Raw genomic sequence first — 16013 nt, 5'->3', positions numbered from 1 at the left:
TCTCTCTCTCTCTCTATCTGTCTATCTCAAACACACACAAACACAGTCCACACTTTTCTCAGTTTATCTTGTTTTCCCCTCAAAACTGTATATCATTGCCCTGTCCTTTCACTAGAGGGCGCCGTGAGACCAGTTCCACCGTAATAACTGTTTCCAGCTCTGTAATTTCCCTCAGGGTAGTCTTTGTAGTTTTCAGTCACTCAGGTCATGTGATACAGTGAAAAACAAGAGCGATTGGGTTTTCCTTGTGAGATCTGCTGAAAGATGAGGGCTTTGTCGGGGCAGCAGATGCACACCCTCATGTGAGAGTCCATCCATCAGTGTCAAACTGAAACATCCCTGAGCAGTCAGAGCAGGAGGGCTCAGTGTTAACTTTGTCTACAATACTGTAACAGAAATGTTTCCCCGGGCTGGTTCAGATGACTCTCATGTGACCCCTAAAACTCTCACATGAAAGTGTGTCCCTATCACACATGATCCCTTAATGTTTTTTACCTTAAAACACCCGCTAATAATGTTGAAATTAAGGTGTTTTTCGTGGGATTTTTAAGGGGATAATTAAAAAATTTATTAATAGATTGTAATATATTTGAAGAGGGCCTTCATTAATCAGTTAAGGTGAAAATTCAGAGATGATTTTCATGACTTTAGGTCAGTTCTTTCAAACACAGAGGCACACTGATGTACCATGAGGCAAGCCCAGGTGTGCTGTGGGCTTTTGTGACCATGCAATATGCAGCTATATAATGTATATTCTCTTATTATTATTATTCTCTTATTCTCTTATAAGTCTTCTTATTTACAGTAAATATGAATTTGTTCTTAATGACTTAACTGAAAAATATATAGTTTTGTGGTCCCCCATAACTCCTTAAATATGCATTGTGCATATAATGAACTCAAAATACCATAACATTTTACAGTTCATTGATTTGCCCATTTGATGCATAGATACCCGAATACTGATATAATTTAATATAAATCCCTTAAAATATCATTAATTTTCACCTGATAACATTTCAGACCTTCGTGTAAACAGAAATCACAATATTCCGAAATGCTTGTCAACCCAAACCTTTACTACAACTGACAAAGCCTCTGTAGACTACAGTACACATTAAGATCATTCTGCTTTGGTTTTACTCCCTCCAGGTCGCTCTGCACACTTGGCCAGACGCCCCAACAGCATTACCTAATACATAACCTAACAGCACGGCCTTTCGACTCTAATTAAACAACACTAGCAGTTGGTGCTCCAGTGGTCTATCCCAAGCAGTGCTGTTTATCTTACAGTTCAAAGCGTTGAGGGAACTAACAGCTTGCACTAATGAGGAAGTTGATCTTAATCTGACCAGAACGCTCACCTCTGATATCAAGGAATTACAACTTTTACAATATTTACTTTTATTGGCCATAAACACAGCAACATTTCTGAACTCAGTACTCTCCAGGCTGAGTTTAAGCCTATGTTGTACACAAACCTCAAACTAGACAGGCTTTGTGGTAAGAAAGAGTTTTCTTGGCAGTGGAGCAAAATTTCTGTGTACAATAAGGAGTCCCACTTAAAACTCAGTGGCTGCAGTGGTGAGATAGTGCTTTTCTTTTCTTAAGGGGAACTAACATTGTAAGCAACGGTAAGGTCATGATGGAGTAATGAAGCGTTCCCAGTAACGGCTCAGTATAATGCACCACTTTTTAGAGACTACATTGTACTGTTATTAATTGTGGGGCATTTAGCATTTAGCACCTCATTTAGAGTAAATAAGGAATGATTCATGAAGAAAGTGGTCAGAATGTAGATTCATAAGATCATTTGACACTGATTCATTAACATATTATGTAGCAGTCTGCTCTTAAGAATTTATCCTTATTTATTTGTTATATAATCCTTCATTCAGATACATTCAGGAACTACTTGTCCAACATGTCATCATTATCTATCTTACTATCATTATCTAACTTTTCTTGGTGAATATTCAGGACTTTCTGTATTTTATTTTGTCACCCCTGTTATTGTTATGTCTGCTGCATGTCCTTGAAGAAATGCCTCTTTGTCTGGTTTAATTGCGTTGATCTAGTTTCTCTGTACTGTTTTGCCCCTGACCCAGCTATACTTGTTAATTCCTGCAAGTTCAAAGTCACTATACAGCCTACACAAGGCTATAGTGGTGGAGGAAGTGTGACAGTATTGCATCACCTGCCTACTTGCATGAGTAGTTGCTAATCTTTGTCTATCTGTGTCTGTAGCACGTGTGGAGCGAGAGCGAGGACTGCCTTCCCTTCCTACAGCTGGCCCAGGACTACATCTCCTCCTGTGGGAAGAAGACTCTGCTGGAGGTGCTAGAGAAGGTCTTCACGTCCTTCAGGCCTGTAAGGAAACCAACGAGTGATGCTCTGGGGAGTCACTGTTTTCTTTTTAACACTGAGCATCAACCACAGTTCAGTGGCCTGTGCTTGCTGTGTCTGGGTCTACCACAACCCTGATACATTCTGTTCTCTCTGGTGCTGACAACATGTTGAACTCCACCCTGGATTCTGACATTTTTATGTTGCCTTGCTTATCTGCAAATGATACAAATGCAGAATAACGATGATTCCAGGCCTTTTATGAATTCCTAGAATATTCTTGTCTATTTAACATGTGAGAGTAGTTTTATTTTCATGAATTACACTTTCTTCTTCAAGCTTTTATGGTGAATATACAAGAACAAACAATACTTTAAGATGTTTTTTAAAAATTAAAATAGGTGCTACTTGGTGTAGATTATATGAAAATCAATCCCTTTTTTTCACACAGAAATTCTATGAATATAACCATTAATAATGATGTAATTAAGGTTTTTTTAATGGCATTTTAAGGGGATAATTAATTAGGCAAGAAATGACATGTTATATGCAATGTGTTTATATTGTGTGTTATCAGCATGGTTTAAAAGCTTTTTAAGGGAAAAACACTCAAGAATGGACCAAATTACTTCTAAGCCATTACTTAATTTACAACTTGAGAGAGCCTTCGTTTTTTAATTAACTTGAAAATTCAGGCTTTTCAGCTATTTGGTCAAAATCATGTCCATTCAGCATGCTTAATGTATTAGAATCCATTAATTTATCCAATAATTAACCATAAAAATGGCAAATTAATTAGAAAATTACCATAAAAAGACCTTCCTTCTAAAAATAATTTCATCCAAATGCATTATTCCAAATCTGGGGTCCACATATTAGCTTAGCTGAGCATAAAGACTGGAAACAAAGGGAAACAGCCCTGTACAACCTCTAACACAACCTTCTTTTTCTCCCCCTCTCAGCTGCTGGGCCTTCCAGACATAGAAGACGACAGTTTTGAGCACTACCACGCTGATATGGAGGGGGAACCAGGGCCAGACCACCAGCAGATGGGGGTCAGCCAGCAGTGATAAGCCCCAAGATGAGGCCTGCAGCTGGGGCAAAGCTGCTCTGAAGTTCTGGGCCTCAACTCATCCGCCCAAACACTTAACAACACATTCTTATCCAAACACACCCACCCACACAAAACACAAACACAAACACACACACACATACTTACAGTCGACTTGCTAAAAATGCACCACCATGTTCTTGAATGTCTCAGTGGCTTTGCTTCCCAAAGAGTGCACTCTGTTGCACTGTGTTGACCCCTCCTAACCAGACACACACACACACACATTGGGGCTACTGTACGTGTGCTGTAGCCATGTACAATTCAAGTATCATAATCATTCACCATCTGGTTAGTTAAAGTTCCACAGCACAGCAATATTACATCAGCCTCAGCTGGCTTTGTTATGCGGCAGAAATACTGTCCAGATGTTACCGCAATTACACCCATGTTTCCCCCCCGTTGGTTTGGAAGAAGATAGTGACAGATAACCTACTTTCTCCTGGGCCTGTCTGCTGACATCAAGAGCTAGATGAAAGATAAATGGGTGAAAACTGACGGTTTGTGGCCTTGTGAGGCAACTGGAGTGATGCAGATAAAGAGAGGGAAGGAAGGAGGGAAAAACGGTACCATTTTACGCTTTGTGGAGGGAAAGAAGGAGGGAAGTGAGGATGTATAGTTCTGACGTAGATTCAGGTGGGGCAGCTCTCAAACTTTCCTGTTTTAAACACATACTTCAAATAGTCGTATAGGTTTTAATCGAAAGCATTTCACACATCGGCTCCTCATGTGGAAATCAAAAGTGTGCAGCTTCACAGTAGCATGGATTGTTTCTTGAGGTGTGTCTCTTAGTGTTTCCAAGGCAGTGCACCTCAAAGAGTTTAAAGTCACTTTATGAGGACGTTTTTAATCAATGTTACTATCATGTGACCATCACAACAAAGGCCCATGCTGCAGCTTAAGCTCTTCCCGGTTTGGGTGTCTCATTGTCACATGACACTCATTAGTTCTTCTGTCCTGTAGTCTTCCTTCTTGGTTGTTGATGGTTCACAGTTTGCCCCAGTCCGATGATAATACTTCCTGACCCTAGCCAAAAACCTCTTTTTCCGTGTGTTGTTTTTCAATTAATGATCGGCTTCTTACGAGGTTTCTCTTAACCATAAATTGAATAAATGCACACCCAAATCCCTGAGTGATATCACAGGGAAGAGAAAAATATTTGTTGACAGCCACCCTCTGCCTACCCTGTTATCTCACAGTGTGTTGTTGTATGTCACATCCAGTGCACTGCAATGCTTCAGGCCGCCGCCCTCGACCACTCCATCCACATGCAAGACTGTTGCAGAGGTTCATCTTTAGCCCGTTTACTTTGGCTTGTAAATGTTCGTCTTTTTATTGCCTATTTGAATGTTTCTCATGCAGTGTATCTTCTGTTTGTCCTCCAATGTGTGTAAAATTGTTCAATAAACCGTGTGAACAGAGCGTTCCACAGCCCTATTTCTGTTTTTCTTCTGAATGGCCTGAAGTTAATGGAACACAATGCACCTAACATGGAGGGCTTTTCATATCACAGAGTTGACTGGTGACCTGCTGCTGTGCCTGCCAACAGCCCGCTGGTGTTACTGGGGCTGACGTCACGCGCCTCCTGACACGCCCACTCAGAGCTTTGTCAGGCTGCAGGGAACTACACACAGGAAGCTATGACTTAGCCTTCAAAGTAAAAGCACAAAAGCTGTCAGGTTTTCAGTGGTTGCTTGTTCTCATTAGTGGACAACCAAACTGTAAACCTTGGAACATTTGAATCTATAGTTTAGCTTTAAAAACACATACACATAAATATATACACATTTGTGAATTGCGTGAGAGGCAAGGCATTTATACTATATTGAATTTGGATGAACTGACTTCTCTCAATACACACCACCAATTTCAACCAATTACATTTGCTTATAAGCACTTAAGGAAAGTGATATCACAGAGAAGATAAAAAATATTTGTTGACAGCCACCCTCTGCCTACCCTGTTATCTCTAATCTCACAGTGTGTTGTTGTATGTCACATCCAGTGCACTGGATTAAGGAAAGTGCTTATAGGCACTCATCCAATTAAACATTTGACCCAAGTGACAGAGTAAAACAGCAGAATGATTAAATTATAAGGGGAATAACATGGCAATAAATGTAACTTGTAGACTTTTGATACATTAAATGTCACTCAAAGTGCTCATCAAATTGCATATATTTAAAACAACCAAACATATGGCAACTAAAAATCATAAATTATATACATCTATGGCTCAGTTGTGTTCAGATCATTTACTTCAGTAAAAGTAAAAGTACTCAGTGTTGAGTACACATTCATTGTTGTCAGTCATGGAATGTGTACATTTACTCAAGTACTGAACTTCTGAACACATTCAATGTACTTTTTCTTTTTTAATACAATTTCCTACTTACACTCTACAGCATTTAGCAGGAAATATTGTATTTTGTACTTCACTACAATTCTGGGACAGCTTACTTTACAAATTAAGGATGCAAATACTTAAAAAAAAACATGAAGAGCTTATACAATGAATTGTAGTGGAGTAAAAATAAAAAGTATTGGAATTGGAAGTGGAATTGTACTTAAATACAGTACTTGAGTACAATCATGGAATTACTTGCCACCTGCAAAGGTAGGGAGAGCAACGGGTATAGGCCACAGCATGATATATTTTATATATATCAGCACACGGTATTTAATTATATATCCTGGTAACGTCCAGACAAGTGTGTGTTTGTCGCTTTTACTTTGAAGGCGAATTCATTTTATCCTGGTGAATTTTGGGTAGTTTGAAAGAGCTGCCTCACAGAGGGGAGGAGGGCAATCTCTGCTTTTATTTTTCTTTCCAGACGGCCACAGTTGAGCACAAAAACAAACTTGAACCAGATGGGCTGTGGGGTCAACACTTGCGCTAACGTGCTCGTCTGAAGCGGAGGGACTGAAGACTTACAACTGAAGAGATTTTACCTTTTTCTTTTTCCATTGTTGAAAAAAAGGGAAGGGCTCTGCCAAGAAAAAAAAAACAACCATTTGGAAATTAAGTTATGCGTCAGTGAGTGCGCACTTTACGCACAGGGCGCACCATGAAACTTTAAGATGTTGAATCGCCTTGCCTTTATTGTTGTTCACGTGTCAGGCTTTGTTTCCTTTGTTAGTGTCAGTTCCTCAGAACTCACTGTAACCATGTGTCGTGGCTAAAAACTTTAACACACAACACACAAAACCTGAGAAGGTAAGCCCGAGGCAGCATGGGGGCCAAACAGAGCAGCCCGGTATTTGATGGCAGAACTCGGGCTTATTCCAGCTCCGATCTCCCGTCTGGAAACTCCAGCGGAGAGGAAAGGATTGCGGGGTTTAGGTACACCAATGGACCAGATGGCCCCCGGATCAGGTACACTGGTGGTGGGCCAACCAGCTCCGGGCGCAGTATACCGGCCGGCGGCAGGTCAGGGTCACACGTACTCAATCAGAGCCTCGATGGCACGGATGGTGACGGCGAAGGACAGCTGCCTCCTGAGGGCCACAGGCTGCTTATAGGGTCCCTACCGGCTCACCTGTCCCCTCACCTGCTGGGAGGTAAGATTGTAACGCATGGACCACTGCAGATTGATAACAGCTGCTCCATAAAACATCTAGACATGGTTAATAACATAACATCGTATTGTTCCTGAAGTACACTTGTGTTACTCAGTAGAGAGTAGAGACACTGTGGTGCATTATGCTATTTTAATTCTTTATTATTATTATTATTATTTTGTAATTTTCATAGTGTGTTTGCTATGTTTAGAGCATTGTTCTTTATCTTACCTAAGGGGCATTTCTTTAATCTCATCTGGCATAACTGTAATATTTCTGGTCTTCACACTGTGTTTATGATACAGTGTGAGCTTAGAGTCAACATGTTGGTTCATGCAGGATACCATATGTTCACCACAGTCCTACAAGATATGATAAGCTGTATACATTACAGTTGCTGTCAAAGTTGCTTAGTATTTTTCCATTTGACATGTGATACCTGGCACATGGTAATAGCAGTGTGGTGACTGAGCCCTTTGTTTAGCACTTCTGCTCTTTTATTTTAGCCACAGGTGGCTCTACAGTACTGCAGCGCCGTCTGCTTTTTTTGTGCCTCTCCTCTGTCTTGCAAAACTGGCTTGTTTTTCACTCCGGCTGAGAGGGAAGAGTGCATTATGTAGGCCAGCAGATAAGAGCTTCCTGCCGGTTACACATTGCCTGACACGCACATACACACACACGCACACATTATGCACACAAACTTCCTGAATCCGCAAATCTAGCTGCTTCTCAACTGGTGGCTTGTCTCCAGACCTGTCCACAAGGAAACAGGACTCAAACTAATATAACAGGACTTTTATGGTGCTCTAACGTCTGTGTCACTGGAAAAGAAAAGCTCCTCCATAGAAAATCAAACATTTTATAGCGTTTCCTGAATTGCTGCTGGAGTTGTTGTAAATGACACATGCTCCAAGTTCCTAATCTTTCATAACGTGGTCAATAAAAAAGAATTTTGGCCTCCCCTCCTACTAATTACTGGCATAGACAAGGAAGACTAATCATTAATAACCATCAATAGCCTTTGTTCATCAGGTCTATGTGATTGTGACCCTGCAGGCCTCCACAGGTTTTTTTCCATCTCCTTCACCTCCTTTTCAAGCAAATAACACAAACATGAAGTTCACACCAGACACAAAGATAATTAAGGCCTGCACATATGATGCTTTTGTAGTCCTTTTCTTGCCTGAGGTGTTAATAATGTTAAACAGGAGGTTAGCTTATCTCCGGCCGAGCAGCACCTGGCCTATTAATCTTTGTGCAGCGGAGAAGATTCACTGGGTATGTGGGTTACATTATGAATTCATAAATTACTTATTTAATTCACACATGCAGTGCAATAAATATTAAGGCCTCCTGTCTTGAGGATGTGTTTGCAGTTAGTTTGTAATGAGCAACCGATAGATCAGCTGAGCAGATTGTAACAGATTGTTTACAGCAGACAGAGAGCGAGCAAGTGCATGCAGGGTTAGGTCAAGTAGGACTGTGTAAGATCAACTCATGCACACTGTCCCACGCCCTTTGTTGTGTACATGTCAATAAAAAGGTATGAGGCAGTCGTTTGCACATCTGGGTGCTCATGTTCTTGTCTTTGTGTTTTCCTTCCAGGCTTCCACTGCCCTGTTTGCTCCAAGTTTATGGCATCGGATGAAATAGAGAAGCACCTGCTCATGTGTTTCAGCAAAATGCGCCTCACCTACAACAGTAAGGACTCAGGGGTGAAAGTACAAGAGGGCATGGGACATTTTTAAGTTATAGGATTTGGTATTTGGTACATCAGTTATTTCTCAGTTTTACATGTTCATTTTGGTTCAAAGAAACATGTGAAACTAAACAACGACAGTTGCCAATGCGGGTGCATCAGATGGCAGAGACCAGACAACAAATATCCAGTATTCAGATAATTTACTAAAATAAAAGTTGCAGTACCACTATGTGATAATATTTAATTAATATTAAATTTAATTAATTTATTTAATTAAGTACAAATAATGCATAAAACAACTTTATATGTTGTTATGTCATTAAATATTACACAGCTCCCAACCTTTTTTGCTTGTGACCCCTTAAAACAAATCAGTGCAACCCTTCGACACAGGTTATGCTTTAGTGTGGACTTGAACAGTCCCAAGAGTCATTTGTATGTATTTTAATGGTGTAAGTGGTTGACATGGACCCATTTTAATGACTTTACTTACTGTTGGGTAGTTCAATCAATAATAATGGATCATATTTTTTAAGATTATTATAGGTTTTGTATGCGAAATCTTAATCTGCAAGGTAATTAACTATTAACTATAGCTGTCAAATACATGTAATGCAGTATTATTCTTTGCAAACATAGAAGAAGTAGTAGTACCACAAAACTATACTTAAATGCAGTACAAAAATGTACATATTTACATTCCACCAGTTCCTCTGCCATCAGTTCCTCAGTCAAAATTGTATGCCATATTTTTTCTACAACTGGATCATGAGGATGCTAATGAAAGAGTTCTTGCATGAAATTATTTTTCATTTATTATAAGATAGACAAAAGTTTTTTTTTAAAAACTCATTATCAGCAGAAATGCACCTGTACTAGACACCGTACAGCGCAGCATGAAACGATCAAAGCAAATGCAGCTATGTGATGCAACTGCACATTTACACAGCCACCCATATGAGTGCAGACTATCTGTATGTGAGCTTCTCCGTTGTGCGCACACACATACATGAGCACACACAGGAAAAGGCAAACACATATTGTTTGTAGACACACAGGTGTCACTACACACGCTTCCTGCAAGTAAAGACATCCCGAACTAGACAGTGTTGCATGTATGCAAACGAGTAGATTACTCCTCATGTTTTATAGTTGATGCATGTGCGGAGACATGCACACACACACAGTTTCCAGCTGGCACACGCCCATAGCAGCATACATGTTACTGATAAATACACAGCACATATGCAACTCATAGACTGCACATTGTGTCTTAGCTTATCACAGGCGTACAGATGTGTAAAACCTATACAATCATCGCTTTATTATTTATCTAACTTATGCAAATATTTTCAGAGTACATTTGAATGATTCTGTCTTTCTTCTCCTGCAGGATTCAGTTTAATATGTGCGCATGAAAAGCTACAAACAGTCTTAGTTACTCCTTCGCCTCAGGTATTGACACTAGGGCCTGAATATGCAGATACAAATAATGTGACATAAGAGGAATATGCATCATTATCTTATCTCAGGCTCATTAGACTCAATTTTCTCCCTGTTATTAAAAGATTATCATCAAACTATTATACAAATAAAATTATAAAAAAAACTAAAACTACGTTCTACAAAACACAACCTGTTCCCACTGGAGATTTACCCACTTTGCACACTGTAGAGGAATACCAGTTCCCATCTGGGCACAGATGACTACAGGTACCGAAGGTTAAACAGATGGTTATGCAGGATTCAGTGACTGAATTGCACATCTGATGCATGATTCGGTGTGAGGCGGCTCTTTTCTCAGTTTGTCTGTCCATATTGTCTTTCTCAGAGGACATCCTGTCCAGAGACTCTGGGGAATGTGCCATCTGTTTAGAAGAGCTGGAGCAGGGAGACACCATTGCCAGGCTGCCCTGCCTCTGTATCTACCATAAAGGGTAACTAACACACACAAACGCATATAAATACACAGACTGTAGATGGAAATAGTTTGACAAATTCATTAAATGCACCAGGTGAAAAGAGTCACAACTTCCAAAGGGTAACCAGATGTTTTAAAAGAGTTTGACATTTTGAGAAATAAGCTCATTCGCTTTCCTGTCAAAAGTAGATGAGAGGATTGATACCTCTTTCATGTTTATACAGTAAATATGAAGCTACTGCCATCCAGTGGTTAGCTTAGCTTAGCACAAAGACTGAGAACAGGGGTAAACAGCTGCAGTTGCTAGATGTTCACTAGTAATGCCAGAACCCAGTGTGTAAGAGAAATTATAACAAACCAAATCAAACAGGCGACAAACAAACAAAAAAATCTTAGGTAATAGGAAAGTGTTTATTGACCATTTTTAAACTTTGTAGAAAAGATACCTCTGCATAATGTGTGAAATGTGTCTCAAGAGCCAGAACCACTTAAATAAAGGGTGAAAAAAACGTAATTAGTTATTAATTATTTAAATGAACAGTTTGACATTTTGGGAAATATGGCTTTCTTGCTGAGAGTTAGATGATTGATAACACTCTCATGTATTTACGCTACCACCAATATCCAGTAAGTTCAGCTTAGCACAATGACTGAAAACAAGAGGGAAACAGCTAGTTCTGTCACAAAAAAAAGTCACACAATGAACAAAACTGGCTTTAGAGGTGCTAGTAGGCAGGTTTTGTTACCTCTGGACAGATCCAGGCTAGCTGTTTCCCCATTTCCAGTTTTTGGGCTAAGCTAACCTACTGCATCTAGCAGATTGCAACCAGCTCACCTCACCCTCGCCTTTCAAGTGTATAGGAGAAACTACGGTGGCCGAAAAACTTGCAGAAAACATGAAATCTAGAGCCAGTGTTTGGCTCATTCTAAAGTAACAAGAACACGATTCTTATTTTCAGATTATTTATACACTAAAATTAGTTATTATGAATATTAAATTTCATTTCTGCCAATAGATCCTTCTAAATGTTACACACTGGACCTTTAACAGACTCAGAGTGGAGTGAGAGTGGTATTGATCTTCTCATTTAACTCTCAGCATGACCTTCATCAGTTGTATGAACAAACAGTTCCATATGTACACATAGAAGCTAGATAATCCATCCAATCAGAGGGGCATAATAATAAGGTCAGTTGGTGAATGAAACACTTTGAGAAACCAAACACACTGCCATCCAGATAATTAGAGAAAGAGGGTCATCTTTTTGAAAAGATTCCATCTATACCTAATTTATTGAAAAACTAATGAATATTTGTTTTATTGTGATTAGTAGAGCTATTTAATTGAGCTATTTTTTCAGTTTCCTGTCCCATCCTCTTCCTGTTCCAGGTGTATAGACGAGTGGTTTGAGGTGAATCGCTCGTGTCCGGAGCATCCCGCCGATTAGGAGCTGCACGAGTACAGTTTCAGTCTACTGTACCTGCACTTAATCCCAACACTGTCTGTTCCAGCCGAGCATCAACGCTCCTCAGGGATTGTAAGACATTTTTGTATACAGGATTTTTCATATTGCCTCAATATCAATGGACTGTGGAATAAGTTTGTGTAGACGCCGTGGGACGTTCAAAGAACCACTGATGCGTTATTTTGTCTCCAGAAAAATATGTGAATATTCATTATGCCACCTACTGGCCTAAATGGGTTTATACAACCTGGCACCTGAGCTGAACTGTTTTTGCTGAACTGGGTGTGGTTTTATAGCTGAGGACTTGTATAACCAACATAACTGTTCAGAGACTTGATCAGAAGACTGAAGGCTGATTACCTGAGCCATACAGAATTATATCAGCTTTAAGGGATGATTACAATGTTGATGCTAGTTAGGAAATAGATCTTCGTTTTATTGTGAAATTGGCTATCATTGTTTGTTAAACAATCATGTGTCCCAGACCAAATAGTCTAACGTGGAATAATCTGACTTTGTTAATCGCCTGACCATTGAGAACCACAGTAATGTGATTGTGTAGTTTAGTAGTGGAATTAAAGATAGGCTAAGACATATCTAATGATGATTCATGCTCTCTAAGGAGTGCCATAATATGCTGCTATGTCATAGACTGGAAAGTTTTCTTATAACCTTTGAACCTGTGTTCATTGTACTTTCTATTTGTACTGTAATGAATTGCACAACAATAAATGTTTTGTCTTGTCTCTTTCCTGCAAACAGACTAAATATTTTCATGTGAAAGCTTAATTGATGTACTTTATCTATCTGGACGGAAATGAGTCATCCCTGACATGTAATTCATTGTATAAGAGATTCATTTTTATGACTAAGATGGCCGCAGACAAGAGGAAGATGAGGAAGGGAAATGAGCCAATAAGAATGTTTTTTAAAAACATATATTTCAATGTAATGTAAATTATACCACAGACGTATAATTCACTTGGATGTGAAACTTCCCAGAATGGTCCTGAGCAATGGAATCATCTATTAAAGAGTGTACACTATCACTATAACAAAAACAAGACAGCTGAAAGTTTTAACAGCCAAGAGAATGAAGTTTGTCTCTAGAAGTGGGCATGCAGGGACATGGATTAAGTGTTCCTTCTGTTTGTTGCAAAATGAGCAGTCTGACGAAATGTCAGCTCTTAGTTTACTTAAGGTGTTGCAGAGATAATACCTTTGCATTTCTCTGACTATACAGTATTTAGTCATAGAAATGTGTAAATGTCACAGAAGATATTTTCCTCATAGCAAATGGGAAAGACTTCAGGAAAAGACAGCATTTGAAGGACAACTTTTATCATCTGAAATTAACTTCCTCATATTTACCTTATTGCATGTATTAGCCCCACACCAGAGGGGTGTAAAAGAGTTATCTTCACTAAAGGGACTAATTTAGCTAATATATGTGTTTTGTTTTAGCCATTGTATTGATAGTAGAAATGTAGAATTTTAAATATACACTGTACGTACAATAAGTCAAAAACAAACCAGTCCATCTTATATAAAGGCAACCTTGGTTTTGTGAGGTATTTTAAATTGTTCCATAATAGGCTTTGATTCTTGTCAATCCAAGACTCTTTTAACTTTTTTAAATAATGTATATTGAGGGAGTAAAGTATCCCAAAAAAATTCTCCAGTTCATAATAAAATCATAAAAATAATTTAGTGTATAATGTTATATTCACTTAGGACTATTTAATTGTATCTATTTGACTTCTCATTGATTAAGAGTTTGAAATGTCCCCTAACTTTAATGTTTTATCATTCTTCTAATTGATTTTATTTCTAAATGTTTCAGTCACATTAAAAAACAAACAAAATGTCATACATAACACACGTATACACATGACGTAAACACGTCGCGGCTTTGATGACGTCGTACGTACAGCAACGTAACGTAACATTTACGGAAAGGTTCAGCGGGTTTCCGCTTTATTTTGGCGTAACTTAAACTAACTACACTGTTATTTCTCCATATAACGTTAATGCACATCACCTGTATTTAAAGGTAAGCGTATACCAACAAATATTTTCAACTCCTGTTGTGTAAGATTTCATTCTTTTCCCTTGTATCTAGTGTTTTTCTTGACTAACTCCTAGCTGCTAGCTAACTACAGTCCAAGCTCACTAGCGTGCTAACGTCCGCAGGCTAACAGTACCTTCTCTGTAATACACCCACTGCTAACCTACAGGCAGAAATCCGGATTTTACTGGATGTTAATGAAGTTTAACCCCCACTGCCTCTCGGGTTATGAGACACTAATGTAAAGTGTGTGGCGTTTCAGCTTGGGAATCGACCACTTCGCATCAAGATGTCGTACATGCTACCACATCTCCACAATGGCTGGCAGGTCGACCAAGCCATCCTGTCTGAGGAGGACCGGGTCCTCGTGATCCGCTTCGGACACGACTGGGACCCGACATGCATGAAAATGGACGAAGTTCTCTACAGCATCGCTGAAAAGGTTTGTGTCTGATAAAGCCCGTATACACAGTGTGTGTGTGTGTGTGTGTGGTAACATCAGCACCCTGCTGCTCTGGTGGGGCAAATACATGAAGACTTTACATAGAGAGGACATTGTACTAATAATAATGAAGTGAAGTACACACGCTCAGATTAATTCTAACAATATTAGTCGGACGGGAACAGCAACAGAAGAACCCAAACAAGTTTCTAATTCAGATTTCAGTCAAATGCATTCAGTTTTTTGGTGCACTAAACAAAATGTATTATCAAATGTTTTCCCAAAGTGTAAAAAACAGGACAGTGTTAATTTCAGCTCAACAGTCTGGTTTCATACCAGTGGGGATGGAAAACAAATCAGATGGTGATTGCAGGCTGTAATATAGAAGTTACTGTTTGTTACTGACACACAGTAACTCCATTAGTCTGAACAGTACGGACACCTGCACTATTAAAAGTCCACTGGGAGTTATACATTATTAATGTCCTCGATTATCCTTTGTTAGCTGGGGTAAATGTTGCTAGAGCGATTTATGCGTCGCATTAAATGTTGAATGCTAAATGACGAGTTTATATTTGCAACAGAAAGTTTATTCTACGCTTCCAAATGACTATAATAACAGTCCACATTGAAATGCTTCCCTGTAAAATCCACACATCTAGAAGCAACAGGAGCATTACTGTTTCTGGTTCGACTCCATGATTTCAGCTCGAAATCATGGATTTTGGTCATTTTCTTGGATGCTGTAGATTTTTTTTTCTAGTGCAGATTGCTACTGTCTGTGAAGGTTCATTACTATTTCTATCATAGTGTTCACTGTATTGCTGATTTTCAACCAAGATTTCCATTACAGGATGTTATGCTGGGGTAAACTACTCTATCAGCAATTTGTAAATGCATGCAGCCCAAAGCTATTGAAGCTTTAAGATGAAGCATTGCAATACTTTCCTATAGATTCAGCCTGTATTCTTTTTTTAAGCTTCAGCTTCTGTTAGTATCTTAAATGTAACTTTTTTACTATAGTTTATCAGAGAGACAGTTCAAACTTCATGTAAATGTGAATGTTGAATGCTTTGCTGTTAATAATGCCACCATGGCGGTTTACTGTTGTATTAATATTCTATATATTCCTATGTACGTCCCGACAGGTAAAGAATTTTGCGGTCATTTACCTAGTGGACATCACAGAAGTGCCTGACTTCAACAAGATGTACGAGTTGTACGACCCCTGCACCGTCATGTTCTTTTTCAGGTAAGGCACTCAATGTATGGATTTCAAAATATCAATATAATGTTACTTAAAGATCTCCTCCAGACATGTATTAAGTAGGGCTGGGTATCGTGGCCAATTTCCTAAATCGATTCGATTTCCATTCGATTCAATCTGCTCTTAAAT

The 16013-nt window shown here is 39.1% G+C and overlaps 3 protein-coding genes across 3 annotated transcripts in view; all 3 read left to right on the top strand.

The window, feature by feature from the left end:
• The window catches only part of mturn (maturin, neural progenitor differentiation regulator homolog (Xenopus)), a 5917-nt gene extending 2239 nt beyond the window's left edge, over positions 1 to 3678 (top strand). The window contains exons 3-4 of the mRNA XM_035681063.1: positions 2248 to 2370; positions 3309 to 3678. Coding sequence (XP_035536956.1) covers positions 2248 to 2370; positions 3309 to 3416 — 231 coding nt within the window. The 3' untranslated portion in view covers positions 3417 to 3678. The remainder of the gene's footprint in view (positions 1 to 2247; positions 2371 to 3308) is intronic.
• A 2584-nt stretch (positions 3679 to 6262) lies between these two features.
• LOC118342554 (E3 ubiquitin-protein ligase ZNRF2-like) lies at positions 6263 to 12866 on the top strand. The gene is made up of 4 exons (XM_035681140.1): positions 6263 to 7018; positions 8624 to 8719; positions 10552 to 10657; positions 12032 to 12866. Exons 1-4 carry the CDS (start codon positions 6691 to 6693, stop codon positions 12087 to 12089), a joined length of 588 nt encoding a protein of 195 aa, XP_035537033.1. The 5' UTR covers positions 6263 to 6690; the 3' UTR covers positions 12090 to 12866.
• Positions 12867 to 14018: 1152 nt separating this feature from the next.
• Positions 14019 to 16013, top strand: part of txnl4a (thioredoxin-like 4A) — a 2736-nt gene continuing 741 nt past the window's right edge. Inside the window, exons 1-3 of the mRNA XM_035681139.1 lie at positions 14019 to 14160; positions 14438 to 14617; positions 15766 to 15869. Coding sequence (XP_035537032.1) covers positions 14465 to 14617; positions 15766 to 15869 — 257 coding nt within the window. The 5' untranslated portion in view covers positions 14019 to 14160; positions 14438 to 14464. The remainder of the gene's footprint in view (positions 14161 to 14437; positions 14618 to 15765; positions 15870 to 16013) is intronic.

This window comes from Morone saxatilis, unplaced genomic scaffold (genome assembly GCF_004916995.1).
Source record: "Morone saxatilis isolate NCDOM2014 unplaced genomic scaffold, NCSU_SB_2.0 Contig9, whole genome shotgun sequence".
Classification (NCBI taxonomy): Eukaryota; Metazoa; Chordata; class Actinopteri; family Moronidae; genus Morone; species Morone saxatilis.
The sequence above is the reverse complement of the archived record's forward strand: the minus strand, read 5'-3'. Positions and strand labels throughout refer to the sequence as shown.

Excerpts from the sequence above, each read along its gene's own strand:
- LOC118342554 (XM_035681140.1), top strand. The coding sequence starts at position 6,691 with ATGGGGGCCAAACAGAGCAGCCCGGTATTTGATGGCAGAACTCGGGCT. Across the intron at positions 8,720-10,551 it reads AATGCGCCTCACCTACAACA|AGGACATCCTGTCCAGAGAC; the intron begins GTAAGGACTCAG and ends TGTCTTTCTCAG. Across the intron at positions 10,658-12,031 it reads CTCTGTATCTACCATAAAGG|GTGTATAGACGAGTGGTTTG; the intron begins GTAACTAACACA and ends TTCCTGTTCCAG.